Genomic DNA, 22,840 nt, shown 5'->3' with positions numbered 1-22,840 from the left:
TGGATGATTGAATCTGACAAACTGCAATGATATGAGTTTATTTCCATTTTTGACACTTTATTACACAATACATGATAACAAGTTTACCATGTTTTTTACATAATCAACTAACAATGTTGTAAAGATGCAGGAAATATCAAACAAACACTTTTAGGCATCTTATTAGTTAAATAATGAGACTGCTAACATGCCTAATAATTGAAGCTGAGGAAATGTGAAAAACAGTATAACTTCTAAAATAATGGCCCGATTATGCTGATTTTCAAACTCAACCTGCGTTTTAGTAAGATTGACCACTCCTGTGAGTATAATTACAATTGGCCAATCCGTTTTTCTTATATTGTGTTATCAGTGTTGTATTTATATTGAAAATAGTGAAAAAACAGCATAAATTCCCTAAAAATGGCCCAATCATGCTGATTTTCGAACTTGACCTGCGTATTATGAATATTCATCAGTTCTGTAAGTTTCAAGTCAAAAGGTAAAATGGTTTTCCACTTATCGTGTTATTGGTGCTGCAAATATGCTGAAAAAAGTGAAAAAACAGCATAAATTCCCTAAAAGTGGCCCGATCATGCTGATTTTCGAACTTGACCTGCGTATTATGAATATTCATCAGTTCTGTAAGTTTCAAGTCAAAAGGTAAAATGGTTTTCCACTTATCGTGTTATCGGTGCTGCATATATGCTGAAAAAAGTGAAAAAACAGCATAAATTCCCTAAAAGTGACCCGATCATGCTGATTTTCGAACTTGACCTGCGTATTATGAATATTCATCAGTTCTGCAAGTTTCAAGTCAAAACGTAAAATGGTTTTCCACTTATCGTGTTATCGGTAAAAGTGCACGGCGACGACGGCGACGACAGACGCAGATGATGGCTATATGTACAGACACATCTGTGTCTGTACATAAAAACCTAAATTATGTAAAATTTAAATGAGTCAGTTAAATACAAAGCAGAAACAATACACTGTTAGTTAGTTTATTTCAAAATAATATATTGAAAAAAAAACAGCTTTGGATGATGAGATACACTATTTTCACATCAGCCACTGAGAAAAAAAGCAGTGTTAAACATAGCCTAACGGACATATAATGCTCCAACACTGAATGGGGAGATTTCTTATTTGTAGTACATGTAGTAAGACTTAGTGTAGGTCCAACAGACCTTCAGTATCTTCAAAGTTTTCCCCAATGGGCCATGTCTACAAAAAATCACTTATCTTACCTCTTTGAGATACTTGAATGTGTGGACCATACGCAAAATACCCTCATCAGTAAGATATCTGCAACCTAGAAAATAAAATTATTAATTTATATTAAACAATAGTTGTTACTTTGTGTATCTTTTGAAAGATCAATCAACTGTTGTAAGTGTTTGCTTATGCTCATATACTACTTTAAAGCCAAATATTTTTGGAGAACAGTGAAATTAAAAAATATATTTTTTTAGTAGTATTAGTTAGATTCAAACAATGCTAAGCTCTGCTGTGAAAAATGCAAAGTATTATATATATCACTGACTTGAATAAAATGTTTGATTTTTAAGAGTGAATATGTAGTGGATTTAGATTAAACTTCCATCATCAAATGCTTTAACATTATTTTTATTCTCAGTGAATTTTAAAAAAGGCACTCACTCACATGGGTTTATTAAAATTAAAATTAGCATATATCATACATCAGTCAAAAGACTATAATGACAAATTAATGATTCAATTAATAAAAAAAGAACAATAAAAAAGAAATGATTTTCCCTATAAACTTTGCTAATCACTGGTCTCTTCCAAATGTGAACCTAGCACAATAACTTTCTAAATTTGAACACTAAATAAATGAATTTTCCCAGGATTGTTTTGTAAGTCATAAAAAGAACATGATTTTAAGGAACAAGTGGGGTTCACCCAAGAAGGTATATTTTTCAAAAAAAAAAAAAAAATAAAATAAAAATAATAATAATAATAATAATAATAATAATAATAATAATAATAATAATAATAATAATAATAATAATAAAGAAATAAATAAAGAGTTAACAGTAAGTGAGTGATAAAAATCATCATACCACTACAATCAATTGCGGTGACTGTGAATGCTGCTTCCAAAGACTCTTCTTCATTGCGCCGCATCAAGTACTCAAATACGAAGTCCGTCAGCATATCTAACCCTTTAAAGTCAAGAATGCTGGGAGGGGGCAAAGTTCTTTCTATTACTTTCTGAAAAGTTGCAAGATACAAAATGTAAACATTGCATTTATAGCAAAATTACTGACAGATGAAAGAAATAACTTTTTTTTTTCAAAACCGACCCAAATCTTCATATTTTCTATTCAAACAATCTGAACTTATTTGTCAAAGTATGTAGTAGACTTACATTACTACACTGTAAAATAGGACAGACCATAGGGCTGATCTGCATATGTATTTGCCTATCAGGTATATGGTATATTTACTCTGAAACATAACTACAGTAGGTATCCTAAAATAACATTCAGAAATAACTTCAATGTCCACTTTAACCCAAAACCCCAAGTACAATGGCCAAAAAGTGAAAATTGAGACCCATATCAAAGCTACCCATCATCCCCTGGCCTGCTTACCACAATTGATTCTACTGGCAAATAGTGGATGGCCTCTTCTGGAAACTTTTTGTACTCTGCTTGATTAAAATCTTCATAAAATTCTTTAAATCCGATGCCTACAAGTAGAAATGTCATGTCAAGAAATTACCTACACTTATGTTTAATTTATCGAATGATTGATATATATATCATGCCGTGTCCTCTCAGCCTATAAGCATCAACTGAAACAACTTAGTACATACAGCTTTAAACAAAGAAGTACACTGTATATCAACTGCAATACCAAATATATGTGAAAAAGAAAAATATTTTTTGCACTGACAATTCACCAATCATCTTTATTACCTTGTCTTCTGCGTCCCTGGTTTAGATCTACTTTTTTCAAATTTTTCTTTGTGAACATCAGTTCTGATGGATCAACTCGCCTATTTCCCCTTTCCCCTTTAAAAAGGACAAAATATGTAATTTAAGAAATAAAAGTGTTCCTTTTTTATTCTAACATACTATTTATACAATCATGTATCCCTTGCCACTCTCATTTTTATCTGTATTTAACCAAAAAAACATTTATTTCTTAAAACAAAATGAATAAAAACATATTCTTACTACACGATCAAACTATTTATTTTGATCTTCATTAGGCAAATACCCAGATAGCATACAGCTTCTGACAATAGAACCCACCAGACTGAGCAGCTCCCGCAAGATCTCCAAACTCGGTAAACACATTGCTAAATCCCTGAATTAAGTTCGCTGAAATGAAAATAATAAATGTATCAGAAGTATCAAGCAATTGCAATTATTATGGTTAAAAGATCAAATCTTTCAAATTATTCTTAGGTGCAGGTGTCTTAAATGGCAGAAACAAAGGCATTTGAGTTACTGACATTATTATCATAGTCTAAGACCAAGAACAAACCTGTGGCAGCTTGCTGCTGCACTTGTTGAGACTGCGGATATTTCTGCTCCTGTGCTGCAACATTCAACATGTCACCAAAGCCACTAAATATATTAGCTGTAAAGACACAACAAGCAATATCATAGTGAAAAAATCTTAACTGCAATAAAATTTCACAAGTCTGAAATCAAAGAATTTTTGGGCATATTTCAGTTTTATTCAGGATTTTTACTAAGTTACCAATACATATTAAACACTCAACAAACTATGCAAGCTCATTTGTCAACTTCGGTACTTCTGTAAGCATAAATTTTATAAATATTAGGTTGAACCCAACCTGCTCACCACAGCAAGTGGTGAAATCTGCACCATGGTTAATGTTGTGATAGAGATATAAGATCTTATCATGTGATACAATAATTTACAAGTTAGAAACACTAAAAAATAACAGTGATCATACCAAACGGGTTCCCCTGTGCTTGCAATTCCTCAGGTTCTTCAGCTAAAACCAAGATTACAGTAATTACTAACAATACATCAAATACTATAACTACTTACTAGTATACAAGTTCATTATTTTTGAAAAATTATCATTTTAGTTACACATATAAATACTAAATATTTACTGACATTTTAGTGACAGCAATTACTTTATATCAAAATTTTACTGAATGCCCACGGGTTGTTTATTGTTGGAAGACCTGGGAACAATTCTCACTCAGGGCAGTTATAGGTGCAATGGCCTGGTTATAAATGGCACCAGGACCAGTGCAAGTGCTACATATGTCATCAAAATACTCTCAATGGGTCTTAATTATGGTCAATTATCTTATAATTTCGTGATCACGTAAAACAAATGAAGCAGTTATTGACTTTGAATTTTGTTACCTCTTGACTACGTTCAACCCTAAATTGGGATAATTACTAATCCAAATTCAAATAGCTTTTAAAGCACATTCACTTTAACACCAGTTTAAAAAAATATATAATGATAAAAAATTTTAATCAAAAGTCTACATACTCTCTCCATACATGTCATCATCGTCAGCTTCCTCGCCTTCCACATACTCTTCTGGATCATAAAAGGATAAAACCATGATTCTTAATAAATACATTTTACAATATAAACTTTTAGTAGGCTAAGTTTTATCTTATTTGAACCATATATGGACATTTAGTTTTGCAACACCTTCACATTAACACCAGTTTAAAAAATAATTGATAAGAAAAAAATAATAATAAAAACGTCTACATGTACATACCCTCTAGATTATACAAGTCATCTTCAAAATCTTCCTGGTTATTTACATTCTCTTCTATATCATAAAAGGAGAAAAAAAATATGAATCTTAATCAATTAAACAATATAGACTAAGCTAAATTTTATCCTACTAACCACATATGAGCAGTGTATCAACAGTTCTGCAACAGTCATGTGCTAGTATAGTGTTTCATTAATTTAGCTAAAAGACCTGAGTCTCTCAAAGTCAACAACGAAATCAAGAAAATTTGGTACTTTCATGTTTACCCAGAACATCTGAGCCCTCAAACCCAAGCTCATTCAGCATGCATGAATTAAAAAGAAAGGTTATTTCCAAAAAGCAAAAGTTCTGAGTATATGGTCGACATCTCTTATTATGGGTTGTAATTTATGAAATACTTATTTTTCTTTCAGTTTGCAAATTTATTTCTAGGCAGTCTCAACTGAATGTCCATTTCACTAACATTGCTTACAATTAACTTGATTTTAAAGAAAATATCAGTCTTGAGAATAACAAGATTGCAAACCTCATCTAAAGTCGTCACTAACAGTTATCTGTATTGCACTTTATATATATATATATCAGTCTGTCAGTTACGAGTTGGACTAGTAGTAAGCAAATATTTACCTGACAATATATCTTCAAACTCATTTCTCTCTTCTTCTGCCATTTTGATAGTGGGGAGTGTTCATGCAGCTCACCTCTGTTCATGAACAATTGAATTTGATTATTACACAGTCTGTGACAAATAAATTTTAAACAGCTAAGCACTCTCGTATTTTTACGCAACTAAAATAAATCTTTTAACAACTCTAAGAGCAACATTGAAATAATTTTCATATCATCCTCCCCCTATTTTGTAACAAATTTATTACAGTTATACTGCTGTTACAACAAACTTAAATTTCACTGTTTTTCATTACAGTTAACCATCAGACGTACTAGCGGATTATGTTTTGGTAAACATATCCACTTTGACCTGGCCAGCCAGAATTACTATGGATTAAAATGTTCCTATGCAAAATCATGGAGGCGATAGGCAAATATAGTTATTTGTGCTTTGGACAGCCATTGATCCTCCAGACCAGACTTCAAGTCACCAGATACGGTAACTGAATTTAGAAGAAAATAACATCACAAACTTTATATACATGTACTTCTCTTTGTGCACATAAACAGAAAAACGGTAGACACTTATCTGAACTAAGCTGCAGGTATACCTAAGGCAAAAGTCACTCAAAGTGAAAGTTATTTACTGACACCAAGGTCAGCCATTAGTTTACCTTCCTTAGCGCCTAGAGATGACCCAGTTTTCACAAGGTGTCAATGTTTAAGATCTTCCTCAATGCTTTTAACAAACTTTTAACTGATTTCCAGGACATCATTCGACAATCATCGTTATGCTTATACGGTATCCCGTCTGTAAAAAATAAAAAAAAATCACTTCAGCACACTTCAAAGCGCACTGTCCATCTTCATATCTGTTTGACCTTGCTGCTTGGTCACCTCAATGGTGACACTGCCATCTAGCGGAAAGACACACAAGTACTTCCGGTAATAAGAAAACAGACAGGTGCACGTGAAAATAAGAGCAAGTTAATTCTTAATGAATAAGCTGGATGTTTCCTCATGTAGTATTGTGCCACACCACAAGATGCATTAGGAAAGGGCGATATGTGGTCACGAATATTTCTACGGTAATTGTCTGTTCAATTTTTGTTAAAAACATTTTAAAAACTAAATTTTTTAAATTTGTAAAACTTACTGCTAAAAGAAGGAAAGCTTCAAAGACGACGCAGATCTGAGAGACACTTCGGCTAATTACTACTGATAACTACATGTAGCTCTAGCCTTTGGCTGTGGTTGGCTTATTTTACATAATGTATTATCAGTAGTACAAATACAGAACAAAAGATTTATAGATTAAACTCTAGTTATTTGAGCCTTTTGATTATTATAAAATGTATTAATTGCATTAAAAATTGTATTTACAAGTTCTAATTGTGTAAGATTAAATTACTCATGATGATGATCTATTATTTCAGGCATCAGTGTCCACTGTTGGCAAATATAATAGAGAACTACTGCAAATTCGTCCACTACGAGATCAGGAAAAGGATATTGTATGGGATTTTGTAACGAAGAACCTCAAAAGCCATCTCACCTTTGCTTTTATGAAAAAATTTATTTTGAGCCCTGCAAACGCCTGTGCTGTGCCAGTTTCATCACTCATCACTTATGCATTAACTCAGAGTATTCAGGGTTCTTTAATTGTAACACTATTGCTCTCTTTATCTTTTCCCTACATACTTTTTCAACACATTTATAACAAGTATGAGGAACAGTATAGAGAGGAAAAATCCGACTTGTTTGCATATTACACTCGTCCAGGATGTGCATTCTGGGTTGCAACTTATAACAATAAAATCGTAGGAACGTCAGGCATATGTAAGAAGTCAGACAGCAGAGCAGAGTTCAGAAGAATGAGCGTAGATGCAACTTTTCGACACAAAGGGATAGCAGAGGCACTGACCCAAAAAGCTGTGGATTTTAGCAGGAAAAATGGATATGATGACATAGTCCTGTTTACTTCTGATGCTCAATTACCAGCTTTGAAGTTGTATAATAAATGTGGGTTCAGAGTAGACAAACATGTAGAAAACACATATTTGATGGGGTTGGTATCTAACAATGTGCATAGATTGAGGATGAGTCTCAAGTAATTTGAATTTTAGAGTTGTGCAGGTCAGAAAGGAAGTTCCTTTACACTTGGTCATGGTCACTCGTGTGGTGAGATAATTTTACCATTTTAAGCCCTCTTTTCTTTGAGTGGTATAATTGCCTGTAACAACCACCCTGAGAGATTGGCAACAGTTACTTGAAAGCCCAGCATATAATGAACTGGGGTCACCTAAATGGAGCATACATAGGCTGTAACTAAACGGCAGCAAGTGAACCAGTGGAGAACTTGTACCCTTACCAGGGTCACAGGTTGATTTTTCACTAGATATTTACAGATATGCCACTGGTTAATTCATGGTGCTTTTCTGCATACTGTGCGTTAGAGAAATGTGTACATAATTAATCTGTGGCCCTGGTAGAGGGCAGAGAACTTGTGGGAGTAAACCCACCCTGTAGTGTAGCAAAATTAGATGTCCCAACATATAATTTTTCAGTACCCCAGTGAACTGACAATCAGCTGAGTGTGCTACTCGACATGAAGTTGAACTTACTTTTCCAAGCCATTTCAAGTCTGATGCTAGCATGTTTAATGAAAAAAAAAAAAAAAAAAAAAATTCAATGTGCTATTTTGTTAACAGGATTGTTTGATTCACCAAAATTTGATTTTGGAATTTGTTGGGAAAACTATCAAGAATTTTTGTATTTCCTCCACATTTATTTAGTTTAAACATGACAAATTAGAAATGTTGGACTTAATAATAATGAAAAAATTCAAAAAGCATCTCTCAGTCTGACAAAGTTTAACATACACCAGATGTTATAAATATGATAAAATGCATCAAACTCCTGTTTTTAAGTTAAATGTGATACTCCACTTGAGATGAGACTTTAGCCAAAGATGGAAGTTGTAAACTGAGGTGACATTCTTAGAGCTTTCTAAGAAAGTAAACTCTGCATTCACTCTTCCCCTTATACCTGAATTATTGATTTCAACTTCTCTATTGAAACAGATCTTTCATTTATTATTTGCTAATAAGAATGTCTTCCTGTAACTCTTAACAGATTTTCCAGTCTGAAAGTATCTCAATTAGATGGTGACAACAGCCTCAGCATTTTCAAGTGTTGAAATAGCAAAGATAGTATTTTTGGTAGTATGTAGAATACCAAGTTCACCATCCATATTGTGCAACTATGTCCAACCAGTTTAACCCATATATTTGTTGAAATTTTTCAGGGTGCCCATTATTTTTACATTGTTTTACCCATAAAGACGATTTCATAAGCAAACTGTTTTACCCATAAAGACAATTTCATAAGCAAACTTCTTTTAAGTTCAATATTTATTCTTTAAAAACATATTTATGTAACATCATAATTGGAATAAACAATAGAATTCCATATAATAAGAAGCCACAAAAATTCTCATAAAATAACCTTGAATTTTTTAAGTGAATATACCAACCTCCCATTTTCTCCCATCTTGCCCACAAAATAAGCATCATCATTTCTCTTTCAATGATTTCTAAAGCCACACTTTTCCCTCTAAAGCCCACAGAACAGTCTGCTACCATCTCACCAGTTTTCATCATTCAGTTATGAAGACAAATCAAATATTTTTTCCTTAAACATATTTAAGTCTCTTCCAATGTTAACAAGTCAAATTTTGCTCCTAGGTTAAAAATTTAAGTAAAGGATTGGAATTATTGAAATGTAATTGGCTAATAATTCTTATTTCTTTAGGGTGTTGCTATGAAATGACATACAATTCGTGTCTGCACTTATGAAATGGGCTTTAAGATTATTTTGGGTAGCACTACTGATTGCCTCGTTTCCTCACTTAAATAATATTCTTAATTTTCTAAATATAGCAATGTAAGGATAAAAAACTGTAAAAATGACTCGCTGTCTTACAGACTAATATTGACACATGAATTAAAAAAGCAAGAAAATGAAGATAATTTCACATTCACTGCTTTTTGGGTTTCTGTTGTTCTATAATTTTTCATTAAAAATTGAGATCAGTTAGTAATAGGAAGCAATAAATCATACATTCCAATCTGACAGTCTAAATCCTGAGCTCTTTGAATATGCAATGCGATGTTTACCCATATTTTCTTCTTAATCCTGTGATGAAACATTTCCTTTTTGCTCACTCACGACTCCCTCAATAAATAAATAAATAAATAAATAAATAAATAAGCAAATAATCATCAATATTTTACCTTAATTACATTTTCATTTACATTTTGGAAATACAAAATTAAAAACAAATAATCCAAGGATAATGATGAAGTGTAACGTAACCAAAAATTTCTCGATGGCTGTATCCATCTACAACTGGGAGGTACTCAAACGCTCATCAACCCACTTTGTTCTAATAAGACGTGAAAATTTTCTCTACTGGTAAAAACCAAGGTTGTCTCTCACACTTAATTCAATCTTTAAAAAATGTGGTGGAAATTGCTGCCCATCGTGTACAGATAAACAAGATATTCACGAGTCCTTAGATAACATGATTACATGAGAATAAATACAAATAGGACTTGAAATAAAACCCTCACAAGGAGGTCTTCGTTCAAGTGGTATATGTACAGTCATCAACTTTGAATGTCTCAAAATCAGCCAACAGTTATTAGTCGGGCTCGTCATGTTCATTCACTTACTCTATCAAAATCTCACTTCAATACCATCCCAGCCTCACTCTGGTGAAGATAATATGTGACTCTGTGTGTCAATATCAGCTGATATCGAGGCTAATTTCTTGATTTAGAAGTAAACAATCATCACCTTCATGTAGAACAATGGAGGGGGTCCACTCTGAACCATGAGAAAGGCACATCTATATTCACATGCTGGGGACTTCCCTGTACCATCAAACAATGTATCCTTGACCTGGCATGATCCTTAAGCAAGTAGTAAAGAGCAATAAACTAGATGCGACAAAAATGCAACCAAACCAACTGACCATAAAGAGCAGAGATGAAAATAAAAATAATGACAATTTTTATCTGTGGCTCATTAACCAACAACATAAGGTCGTTTTTTGTAAAAAGCCAGTGAAATTCTAGTGTTTCATTTACTGTTGGGTTATTTTTGCCACATTAAATCTTGACCACTTTGCTTTGAAGCTGCTCGCAAAACAGTTCTCTGAATTGGAAGGCGGAAATTCTAATCTTTGAGAGTATGATTGGCATGTACATAATGTCTAGTTAAAACTTAAATTTCCTACTAAACTCTTTCCAATTCTTCAAACTGGTTCCTATTTAATAATATACACGTCCCTATTACCATTCAAAATAAGCAACCTTACAAGGATTGCTATCAATGAACACATGGTATTAAATGCTTACTCTACAGTATAACAACAGGGCCTCTTAAAAATATGATCTACACTCCTTTTCAAGCCAAGAATGTGCATCCAGTATTGTCCAAAATAATAGATTCTATAATGAAATAAAATCCTATTTGACCAAAGCAATATTCATATATTATGTGCAAAAATACAGCTGCATTAAAATTGACCCGTCCAGATTATTGTCCTTAACTTCCAGTTGTCTGAGCCCCACTAAGACATCCCTGGCATCATAGGTCCCGGCATCCCTGCTGCTCCTGGCATCCCAGCTGCACCTGGCATCCCACCATGGGACACTGGCATCCCAGGATGCATCCCTGTGATGGCAGCCATGCCAGGCTGAGCGGCGCCTTGAGGTGGTACCATGCTGGCATGCTGAGCACCACCTTCCACCTGGGTTGCTGATGGCGCCAGCAGCTCATTGAAGGCAGACTCCACGCACCTCTTTAATTCTGCATATGTGACGACAATGACACTCTGCTCATCACGGGACATCAGGCAGATCTTTTCTGGAACTCCAGCATCAAGCTGAAAATGGAGAGGACAGCGATATACATGGAATATGCAGGAGTGGCACATGCATTTTATTATACGTAATTTAATCATAGGCATTTAACAAAACACATTTGAATTCAACAATCTTATTGAGAAAATATGACACGAATTTCCGACTACAGGTTTTTTTTCTGAATGGTTAAACTCTCCATTACACAGCCACTAACACAATGTTAAAAGTCCATTATCAAATAGCTTAGTCCAGGAAATCTAAGCCATTTTTGAGACAATCTAGAAACTACTGTGCAACAGTTTTTATTTTACTGCAGTGCTTTCCAGTGAAACCCTTGAAATCCCCAAATTGACATACTACAAGTCCCGAGGACTCCTAGCACAGAATTTTACACAGGACCCGTGCACATGCCCAGGTGTGCCATCTTACCTTGTTCAGACATTGCACGACATGTGCCAGATCAATCCAAGGCTGGCTGTTTTCATCCACTTGGTGAAACAGGAAGTCTCTGAACAACTTCAGCATGTATCTGTCTCCTGTTTCTGACCATGCAGGATCCAAGTGAAACCTGGAGGCATAAAAGAAATGTAATTGTTTCTTTCTGTAAATCCTTTCACACAGAAATTACATTATCAGTTTATTTATTTATCTATTTTAATTCAAGAATGCATTACCAACAGGGTTTATTACTTTTCTTCTTCATTTTTACTTAATATAATTCTCAAGTTATCTAGTATCTTTAAGACAAAGTTACACTCAAGCAAACCAATCTGTAAATACTCACTCTGGTCTTTCATTTATCAAACCAAGCTTGCACAAAAGTCTGAACAGTCTGCCATTTTCAACTTCCTGGAAGTAATAATAAAATGATCTTTGTAAAACTAAATAAGCATCCAACAAAAGAAAAGCTCACAAGCTCATTAAGGTATAACATATGTATGATTTTGTAAATTTGTTTGTTGGGTTTGTATTCCAGAACAGAGAAAAGACAAAGCACACCAATTTAAATATTTACCAATGAAAGAATGAGCTTAACATTTAAGTGCAACAGCATCATTGTTCAATGAAAACCTAATTTTCTAATGTAAGTACAGGGATGAGACCAGTCCTCACTGAAAAAGTAGGAAAATTGGCGGGGGGTACAGGGTACACGATTCACAATTATTACCCAAATGACCCTGAAAAAGTCAGAATTCCAACAAAAATCGGAAAGGTCTCATCAGTGTAAGTAAGACAGCCTCTTCTTACCTTGGAGAGTTCATTCTCCAAGACGTCATTTCTCAACTGGGCGGCATCCAGCTGTGTGTAGAACCTGGCACCAATCATTGGCATAATGTCATTCACACTGCGCATGCGATTCTGGTTGGTCAGCAAATACCTGAGACACAAAAGAAGAAACAGTGTGCCTTGACTAAGTGTATGTAAAACTTATAAATAATACAATGATAAGTTTTCATCTACATGAATACAATGCCCACCCCTGGATAATAATACATCTAACCTGAATCTTCTTATTTCTACATATCCTGAATGTATTGAGATCTGCCTTTTACTAGCAATTCCCACAAACAAAACTCCCCATCTATCATCATCGTCACAAGTCTACAAACTGTACGCTGGGGGAGGGGGTTAATACACCCTCTTTGTAGACGTGAAAATGATGATAAAAATGGAAGACCCCTTACAGTATGAGGTTTTTCAGATCTGCAGAATAGTTTCTTGCCACCAGTTCCATGGATGTCTGTATGTGTTCTCTCTGAATGCCAATGACAGAGTTACAGGCCAGGGCCAGCACCACCTTGCCCAGAGACACCAGGTCTTCTTGCTGTAACACACAGAGAGAGAAAACCCTTGATAATCATTATTAACACTGAGCAGGTATAACACTTGTAATAAAACAATATTCCAGAGCATGGAATTATTCAAGTTTCATGCTAAGGCAGTCCTCTGCCAACATGTGTGTGTATCTTACTTGACAGTGAAACTACACAGTCTGATAAGGAAATTCAACATTGCATAAGCGTGATGCACTTTTTTTTTTGTAATCAACAATGCAACATTTCAGGTATTTCTTGACAATACTGGATAAAATGTGAAAGTGCATCACAAGTGTTTACCTTGCCTTGTGCACCACACATTTAGAACAACATATAAACCATTAAGTCTGAAACTCATCCCTACACCTATATTTGTAGTTCAGTATGCATATCAAACTTGTGTGTTACCTGATAGTGGGGCATCATGGCCATGGGGTTGGCCTGATTGGGATCAAAACTCAACACGTCAAAGATCCCCACACAGTTCAAACGTAACCTGGAAACAAAATCTGGGATTTAAAACAGGTTTTATCTCCATGGAAATGACTGTTTCATGAAATGGTTTCGTTCATTGTCACACCTCTTAAGGCTCATGTCTTTGCAGTATTCTTAATTTACTTTAAGCTCAAGATAAAAAGTTGAATATGTAACAAAAGAAGTTCTAGTCAAAATAAAATAAATGGATTAAACTGAAATACCCTTGGAACAAGAGTCATCATAACTGTGCTTCTGACAAACATTAAGAAAATCCCATGTGTAATTTTATCCAGCTGAAGTGAGCTTGGTTATTATGCCAATAACTAAAGAAAAAGCTTGGTTATTATGCCAATAACTAAAGAAAATTTCTTTTACCCAAAAAATAAAAGAATAAATAAATAAATGATTTTTTTAAAAATATGCATACCTGTAGAAATTTTTAATTGCTCTAATCCCTCAAATACATCATCCAGAATTCACGTACCTGGTTTTGTCCACAATAAGTATCTTGGTCGGGTCCATCACGCGGCACGCCAGCCCCTGTGTGTGGATGGTCCGTAATGCAGAGCTCAGCTGGACCACATAAGACCAGATCAAGCTCTCTGGGAGGAGGCCTGCATGCTGACGAGGTCCATTTAACCCTACAAGATAAATCAGGAAATAGTCAAAAAGGTTAAGAATAAATATGAAATATTGGGGCTTTAACCAAACCAGAAAACTTTTAAGTTTTAACACTAGCAATTATTGCCTGAACTACATGCAGTTTCATTACAATTACTGAAATGGCGTTCTTCTTTTTTCATAAATGATAGACATATGCATCTCAATTTATATATTTTTCAAAATTTAACTTGTAATAAACTGCTCTCACCTTTACCCGCGCTGAAAGGCCTAGCAGCGCCATCTAGGTTGTATGGGTTTGCATACCCATTCAACATTGGAGGTGCGCTGAAGTGCCGTGACATCAAAGTCTCTGACCTCGGATAGTAGTCATATACAAACACCATGGCTGTAAAACATGGTTAATAACATTTCTTGATTCACTGTTATATAATGAAGATGAAATAAAATTGAATATTAATCAAAATCACTGAGAAGTATCTGATTATCAAAACCATTAATAATTAAAAATCTTCCTGTTTGACAATTTTCTAGAATAACTTCCAAGTAGTAATGAATAGCAAGGACTCTGATTTAAGCTCCAATGACAATTGCAATCATTAGTAATTGTAACTGTATCTAATATATAAAATCATATGATATTTCTATACTACTTACAGTGGTCCCCAAAAGATTTGGTAGTGAACACTTCTCTGAGGCACACCATGTTGGAGTGCTGGATCTTCTTCCACTTATCTATCAACTCCAAACACCGGGGGTGAATGTGGCGGAAGCCTGCAACACAAATAAAACAGCAAATGATGAAAAGCACACACCACACACGTTATCACTGTAACACAGCACGCTCAGGGTCTAGTTTCATAAGATGAATAGTTGTATGCCAACTTAATGAATAAAGGATTTTCTTTAATCTTCATTTTTTCCTTCGCTACTGGCTGAACCAGAAATTCACACAACAACCAATAATTTCAGCAACCTTGCAAGAAAGGGGCTCATTCCCGATGAAACTATTGTTCTACATAGATCTATCCAACGTTCATGTATAACCACCAGATTTTCTGTATTCTTCTGAACGCCAGAAAAAGACGCGTTAATCTATGAAGCTGATTGCACACAGCAAGAGTCCCCATGGAGTTGGATTGATCTACATAGAACCAGTTTCATTGGGAGCGATCCCTAAAAGAAAGCTGAGCCGACCCACCATGTATCCTCCTCAGACAGTAGGTGAGTCCATCCTCCGTGTTCACGGCCTTGTAACAGGAGGTAGGGTAGCCAAAGGTACTGGACTTTTGCATGGGGCTGATGGCAGGGGGTTCCAGGGGAACCAGGTTATGGTACTTGTCCACCTCTGCAGGGAGATCTAAAGGGGAGAGGCAATATTGATCATTTAAGTCATATCTCATCAGGCACGGAAATAGATAAATGTGTTGTGCTTGTGTGTGTGAGTGTGCTTGTGTGTGTTTGCAAGTCACACAAAACACATAAACTTTCCAAATTCTCTTTTGAGCACACAAAATAGTTCATTTTCTTCCATGCATTGATCAGTTTACATTTGATCCTCAAACATGTATTCTGGTTTTTTATTACAGCATTCATGGATAAAAAAAAAAGATTAAACTAAAATTCATTATTTCACTAATTGACATCATGTCTCATTTTAAGAAGTGAGTTCTACTACAGCTATAGTCACCTACCTAACGCCCCCTCTACTTGACACAAAGTCACTGCCTGTTTGTTCAACAATTCCTGTAAGGCAAAAATCAATAATTTTATATAATCAGACTTAACCTCAGTGCTCTAATCTCTGGCATCAAGGAATCAGCAATAGACATGGGAAATGCTTCGATCAATGCATCCCCTTTTCCTGAATAGACCCCCTTTTGAACAATAAGTATAAAACCCAGCAATTTTGTTAACCATCTTATACATGAAAAAAAAAAAAACAAAAAACAGGCAATTCCTAAAAAAAAAAAAAGATGACAACTCCCGACCCTGAGACATAAGCCACATTTAATGTCTTTTGAATACACTGGTCAACTCACCATCTTGATCTCATCAGGCATGAAGAAGGAGGGCATGTTAGACTTGAGTTTCATGTGGGCAATGTGAGGAGGCACACTGGCATACTCACTGTAGCTTGGAAATGCCTGCAAAGTTTTAAGCAATTGCTGTTATCTGGCTTGTTAACAAAGAAATAATATTGTACCAATGTTTTACATACAATTAACACCCAGAAAGCTTTAATAAAAACATAACAGCCCCCCACCCCCACCCCCCACACACACACACAGCCACTCACCCCAAAAATAAAGCACTTGTCTAATTATCCATCCTAACCACTTTTAACAGATACAGACACTCATTCACCAAAAATAGTGTGCTTCAAACTTCTAAACCAGTGACAGTTAACTGTTTCGTAAACATAAACCTACCAAAAGTAAATAGTTTTACATAAACCTAGCAAACCAATAGCAAATTGTTTTAGATAAATCTAACAGTAACAAATTGTTTTACATAAACCAAGCAAATGGATAGTTTGTTTTACATAGCCTACCAGTAGTATTTTGTTTTACATAAACCTACCAATCTCTGTTGATTGGCCACTGCCTCATCATGGGTATAAAAATAGGTGGTGCCCCCTACATTCTCCTAGGGAAAAAAACAGAAATTGTCCAGCACAGAAAAATAGTTGCTGCTAAAAAAAGTCCACAGTGATCATTTTAACTACCATATCCTGTCTCCACTACCTTTCAACAAGTTTGAGAATTGCAGACAAATAAAAAAAAATTCCTAAATCTTTGTTTCAGTCTTCTTTTTTTCAATTTTTAGGGATTTAATATATTTTCTCACTTGTATCATATACAAAAACCTCTTATGCACTATCAAACAAAGGAAATAAAACCTTTTTCTTTCATTTTACTACATATACAGTTACCTACTAATTATATGCTCGAGCTCTGGTTTCTATTCACTGTGATTTTAGCAATTCAAATACTTGCAAATCAACACTCTATTACCTGGTTAAAAGACACGGATTAAATCTCAAATCTATAAGCAACTACTACCTGTATAATAAAAACAATGAAATAAAACACCCACCTGTAGCTGCAAGGGAGTTCCTGAACCTTCTGCATTGGATGTCGCTACAGAAGTGTTCAATTGCACCAGTGGCGACTTGCTCCTCCGGCTGAGCAAGGGTGAATGCGTTGGTGTGTGCGCTGGACTCGGCCCTGCAGACAACGAGTGACCTGCGTTAAGTAGTATGACAGTGCTTTGTTGGAGAGAAACTACAGTTAGAGACAGACAGCTACACAGAGACACAAGCCACATCTAGCATGATTATCTGATAAAGCCACTTTGGCAAAATCAGAATTTTAACTATTTGGAAATAATGTAGGAAGAATATGGAAGATACTTAATTTTAAATGTTAGCAAGTGCTATGACAGTTAAATGTAAGATCATGCTGTTAGTATAGCATTGCCAGTATTAAATAAAAATATGGGCAGGAAAAAAATAAGGAAACTATAAAGCTTACATTATGTTTTTAATATGTAGTTATGTAAACTAAACAGTCAAGGTAAATATATGAAATATATTAGTGTGGGGAACAATTAAATAGTGAACTTTGCACAAAGCAATATAATTGTAACAATTTACCTCATTACTATAACATGTGGTTGCACAGAGCACATAAAAAGCAAAACAAAGTAAAATGCTTTGTGATATTAAGAATTCCCTAACCCCCAAGATTTATATCTTCCAAGCTGTTATCAGCAAAAATAGCAGACCTAAAAACTGTGTAACCATTGTTATGTCATTGCTTTCTGTGCATGTTTCAGCCTTTATAACAATGGACACACTGCTGCAAAATAATGGTCTTCCTGTAATGTTTATCCACCCCTACCCCAACACCTACCACCACAAATGGCCAACTATTTCCTTGACCTCCCATTCATTCATACCTTGCTGTTGCATGACCTGAGCTGCCATGGAAGCGGGTGGCATGCCCGGCTTGAACGGACCGACTCCATAGTCAGGGAAGGAGGGGACACTGGCACTGTGGGTCAGAGTACCCGAACTCTTAGGAATAAACTCACTGGCACCTGGCTTCAGCTCCTACAACAGAAATGCAGGAGCTTTGTTATTTAACTAGACAGCAAACCTGGCAAATAGACAGCTGCTACTAACAGAAAGTCATTTCTAATGCTCCATTTTATCTTTTTTTTTTTTTTTTTGAAGATGTCTGATATACTTGTTACTCAACATCAAGGAATCTGTGCACAGTCAGTGCCAAAAACTTAAATGATCTTAGTAAAACATCAGCGTTGAAGAAATTATGAATTCACGCCAAATTTCAGTAGTATCCTGATTATGTTTTTAAACTTACAGTCTTAGAATGCTCAATATTGAGTGCAGAGAAGCCAGAGCTAAGGTGGTCCACACCAGGAGGGCCTGAGGGTGAGGGGTCCTGCATCCCTACCCCGCGGCCACCACTGTTAGTTCTCTGTAATAAAAACAGCATCATACAGCAAAAACAACGCCATGTGTTTCTATTTCACCAGATAAGGACCATATGTGTTTCTTTAAAATTTTTCTGATCTAAACAACGGAAGCATGATAACATTTTTTTAAATTATCATTTTTCTCACTGTTAAATAATGACGTAATTAATTAAATTTGTTTTGCAAGCTTTAAGTAAGATAAAAGCCCCATACTTTGCAAATTCCTCAGTCTCTCTACAAAACACTTCACTGATATACTGTACATACCCAATTTTCTTATATATTAATAATCATTTGCAGTTAGATAAACTGATAAAATGCCAACTTGTCTTTGGCATTGAGTCAATTTGCTACACAAATATCTATTTGTTATATATATATAATATAATTTTATAAACATAATTAAAATCTCTGAACATGCTAGGACAGTAAAATCATTTGCCTAGAGAGCATCTTTTTTGATACATGAACTTACTTGAGAGTATGGTGAAAATTCATTAAAACCATTGAAAGTTGCAGTGAAATATTGGTCTCCATTGTTTGCCTCACGTCCTACAACAATACCTAGAAAGAAATAGTCAAAGAGGTTTTAGCCGTCTAGTACATGGGACGTCAGTTATCAAATAATATAAATCACCCAGTTCAATAAATTCACCCCCACTGCAAAGTACCTGGAATTTCAGACTATGAGTTTCAAAATAAACATTGACAAATTTAAATAAAAGCCAACTCCATGGGATTTTCCTGCCAAAATGAATTTTGCCAAGGTAAAGGGCAATTTTCTCCTACTTTCAAATTATTACTTTACCCATCCCAGAACTTGGGATTTGAATTTTTATTGCATTTCTAATCTAATAATTTAGTTTATACTGACTGGCCAATCATTATATAATGGGATCTGTCTCGTTTTCACACTAGAATAGGTGGGCGGTTTTGAATTGGGATCATGTTTGGTGTAAAATATAAACACTGCAAGCTGGCAATCATCGCCGCAATGGCTACAGCAAGGACAATGAGAAGTAAATAATGAGATTGACACAAGGTATACTTCAGATAAATTTCAGCATAAGGGTTTTATTATCTTTAAAATCTAACTTGGGAAATGTAAGAGGCTTTACAAGGCACTAATATGAGTCCAGATGTTCACTATGGTGAGAAAATCACATGGAGTGTTGATTTAATTTTACTGTTAGATGCTGTTTTTTTTTCAAACTGTATTTGTATACTGTAAGATCTCTACTTGGCAAGGGCTAAAACCGGCACATACAAGTGGCCAAAAACAACTGTTGGCCAGTGAACTGGCCTTCATAAGTAACAAAGCCAGGCTTTGACTTTGAAGAGGTCTATTTATTGTCAACTTCAAAAATACCAAAGTCTGTTGAGCTGATCTGTTGATTGCAATTGGTTCAAACAATCATTTATCATTTGGTAATATAAATAACTGTATGTAGATCGGTTTTAAGACAGATTTTCTACACTACAATTTATTACTACTGTACAACTTGTTGATGAAAGTAAGCCAGAATTGTTCAATTTCAAACAAACGTCAGAGTTTATTTTGATAATAGACAAGAAGACTGTTCGCTTTCCTGACATGCACGGGTCTAGAGATGGAATTTGCAAGTGATCTAAATCGATCAGGACTTTACCTTGAGGATGATCAGGTGCGGTGCCCGAAGCAAATTTTGTGGATGGCGCGCCTGTCCCTACATTTTCGGGTAAGCCATCTGGAGCATCATGCGAAAACTGACAATCAGCACCGTAGAAACAGCTCCCTGTACTTGCAAAATAGCGGCATACTGCAGACTTCTTCGCATTTGAAGGCCCACTCAACATTGTCTTGAGACCCGTACTAATACATGTGTGTCATCTGATTGCATTTGTCATGCCTTGATGCCCCGTAAATGTAAAAATCGTGAACTTGTTTTGGTAAATTTGAGTTTTGCTCCGATTTCTTGCAAGTGCGCACGCAGATTATGCGGAATTCTGGGATAGGTCAGGGCCTCGAATTCATCTAACCTGTCAATATGAGCCCAATGCACAACTGCTTGAAGAATACCACATGAGCTGGAATCCATTTCGCACAAGTGGAGTTTATGAGTCGATCCTTGGCTCATTTAACTGCTAGTCTTTACTTAAAAAACAATTTCTTTACAGATGGCACTTTTAGAATAGCTAAAATCTAACAATTTGCCCAGGGCATACTAGAGGGCCTACTAGTAGACGGTGCATGCAGAACTGCTCATTTTTCGTTAAAATGTGCATCTGACATCATCAAACCATCATTACAAAGTAATACAAAGTACTGTTTCATAGTGTTTTGAGCAAGTCCCTCTGTCTGTAATTTAATCAGTAAGTCAAAAACAGATTTAAAAAAGAAGCGGAACTGATATTACTGTGAAAGAAATAAAAGAGATTTCTACAATTTATGCGTGAAAAGTTTTATTTAGGCCTTTTTATTACCTTCTTACCAGGAAAATCATTGGAATTGTTGGGTAATAGGGCCTATAACTTCTACATACAACATACATTAGAACGAACAGGCCAATATACAGCGTGTACATGTCCCTATTTGTATTTATAATATGTATAAACAATATTCTCCCTTAACTGAGATCTAATTATGCAGGTAGCGCCTAAAATACGGGTAAGCCTATTAGGCCCAGAAGAAATACCCTACCAATCTTGGAAAACTATAGAAAACTTTCTGGAACAAAATATGTAAGAATACATATTAAAAGGATGCACAAGTACAGTATAATCCCCTGTATAAAATACCAATAATTAAAAAACGAAATTAAAAAAAATAAAAAACAAATAAAAATAAAATAATGAAAATTAAAAAGACTTAAAAACTGCACCTTCTTCAAATTTTTGGTCTTTACTTTTACCATGGACATAATGAGAGAAGGCCTTTCCTATTTAGGTCCAAGCTTTTACCTACTTATTTTCCCTTTAGTCTGTAAAGCACCGAAAGCATTATGGAAGACAAGCAGAAAACATCCGTGGAAACAGTTTGTAGGGAAATAATACATCGAACCCGCTTTTTATCTCTAAGTTATTCTGTTTGAAGTTATATGGGGACAGTTGGTTGGGTCATGTAAGTATATACTTCTATGGTTGGGTCAAAGAACGTGAACTGAAATAAGTCCTTGTTGGGTTTCACGTACACCGTTGGTTAATTGAAACAATAGACCTGGAGTACAGGGTAGGCCTACATGTATAACGTTCAATATTTCAGGGTAAGTGAGGTGATCATTTCAGTTGGGGACAGCGCGTACCGTACTCAATCTTGTACTTCTGTGTGTTGATAAAAGCCAGGTAAATGTCAGGAACTAGCTATGATAAGTTACAATTCCACGTTTTTTTCACCTGTTTTGAAATCGATTTGCAATGAAGCTTCACTTTTATGAGATTGACACCTAATTATAGATGGTGAGTTATACTATAATGTTTTAATTCAATGTAACGGTTATGCACAATACATATAACTAATCGGGATTTATGAATAATTTTCGTTGATTTCTTTTATTTTCACTTGCGGAAAAGTTTTATTATTACAATTTTTAACCAAAAAATAGGGTTTTATGGCATCTTTATGGCATCTTTATGGGTCCTCTAAATATTATGTTTGTTGACCTAAATCATGCCACAAGGCGTGGGTTCGGGGCCCGCTAAAGGGTCACGAAATTTTTTTGGTGTTTTAGAGGGCGAACGGTGTCATATGGTACGGTTTAGAAGTATGAATCAGTTAATCAAAATTCTAATTTCAAGAGGGGACCATTGGTGTTTTTTTTTTCAGAATTCGAGAAATCAAAGGGGGGGGGGTCAGGACCCCCTGGCAGCCCCCCTCCCCCAAATCCGCCTCTGCATCACTATTTGTATTTATAATATGCGTAAATAATCATTTTCTTCTTTCTGTCTAGTTATTCAGGCAGGTAGTGCATTCTTGAAAGATAAAATATTAGGTCCAGAAGAAATACCAATTAATCTTGTTAAATTAAAGAAACTTTTCTGAAACAAAATATGTAAGAATACATATGAAACGAAGGTACTAGTATAATGCCCTGTATAAATACTAGTATGTATAAGTTATTAGTGAAAGATTCTTACACGACACAAATTAAACAAAAAATAA

The 22,840-nt window shown here is 35.1% G+C and overlaps 2 protein-coding genes across 3 annotated transcripts in view; both read right to left on the bottom strand.

Moving 5' to 3' along the window:
• Window positions 1–6,262, bottom strand: part of LOC106175255 (uncharacterized) — a 34,664-nt gene extending 28,402 nt beyond the window's left edge. Inside the window, exons 1-11 of the mRNA XM_087008235.1 lie at window positions 6,026–6,262; window positions 5,370–5,445; window positions 4,743–4,796; window positions 4,502–4,552; window positions 3,941–3,982; window positions 3,502–3,597; window positions 3,267–3,335; window positions 2,928–3,023; window positions 2,601–2,698; window positions 2,067–2,217; window positions 1,230–1,294 (exon numbers count right to left, since the gene is read on the bottom strand). Of these exons, the coding sequence (XP_086864361.1) occupies window positions 1,230–1,294; window positions 2,067–2,217; window positions 2,601–2,698; window positions 2,928–3,023; window positions 3,267–3,335; window positions 3,502–3,597; window positions 3,941–3,982; window positions 4,502–4,552; window positions 4,743–4,796; window positions 5,370–5,412 (765 nt within the window). The 5' untranslated portion in view covers window positions 5,413–5,445; window positions 6,026–6,262. The remainder of the gene's footprint in view (window positions 1–1,229; window positions 1,295–2,066; window positions 2,218–2,600; window positions 2,699–2,927; window positions 3,024–3,266; window positions 3,336–3,501; window positions 3,598–3,940; window positions 3,983–4,501; window positions 4,553–4,742; window positions 4,797–5,369; window positions 5,446–6,025) is intronic.
• A 2,484-nt stretch (window positions 6,263–8,746) lies between these two features.
• On the bottom strand, window positions 8,747–20,696 carry LOC106175294 (PAN2-PAN3 deadenylation complex subunit pan3). 2 transcript variants are annotated; one of them, XM_013557234.2, is made up of 18 exons: window positions 20,352–20,696; window positions 19,178–19,266; window positions 18,588–18,704; window positions 18,163–18,316; window positions 17,299–17,447; window positions 16,783–16,848; window positions 16,242–16,346; window positions 15,894–15,945; window positions 15,401–15,559; window positions 14,857–14,973; window positions 14,450–14,587; window positions 14,063–14,219; window positions 13,510–13,597; window positions 12,970–13,109; window positions 12,533–12,662; window positions 12,069–12,133; window positions 11,714–11,852; window positions 8,747–11,304 (listed from the first exon to the last, which is right to left on the bottom strand). In XM_013557234.2, the coding sequence occupies exons 1-18, from the start codon at window positions 20,536–20,538 to the stop codon at window positions 10,990–10,992; spliced, it is 2,367 nt and encodes a 788-aa protein (XP_013412688.2). In that variant the 5' UTR covers window positions 20,539–20,696; the 3' UTR covers window positions 8,747–10,989. The 2 variants fall into 2 exon arrangements, with proteins under 2 accessions (XP_013412688.2, XP_013412689.2); XM_013557235.2 differs by having other exon boundaries at window positions 17,299–17,429.
• Between the last annotated feature and the right edge of the window lie 2,144 nt (window positions 20,697–22,840).

The sequence above is a fragment of the Lingula anatina genome, chromosome 3 (genome assembly GCF_051362555.1).
Source record: "Lingula anatina isolate TDL-2025a chromosome 3, LinAna3.0, whole genome shotgun sequence".
Lineage (NCBI taxonomy): Eukaryota > Metazoa > Brachiopoda > Lingulata > Lingulida > Lingulidae > Lingula > Lingula anatina.
Note: the sequence above shows the minus strand (reverse complement) of the source record. Positions and strands in the feature narration are given on the sequence as shown.

Bases quoted from the DNA above. Each gene is read 5' to 3' on its own strand.
- LOC106175294 (XM_013557234.2), bottom strand. From the start codon at position 20,538: ATGTTGAGTGGGCCTTCAAATGCGAAGAAGTCTGCAGTATGCCGCTAT. The intron at 15,946-16,241 runs GTGAGTTGACCA...TTTGCCTTACAG, and splicing joins TGCCTGATGAGATCAAGATG to GAATTGTTGAACAAACAGGC. The intron at 15,560-15,893 runs GTAGGTGACTAT...TCTCCCCTTTAG, and splicing joins TCAAGTAGAGGGGGCGTTAG to ATCTCCCTGCAGAGGTGGAC.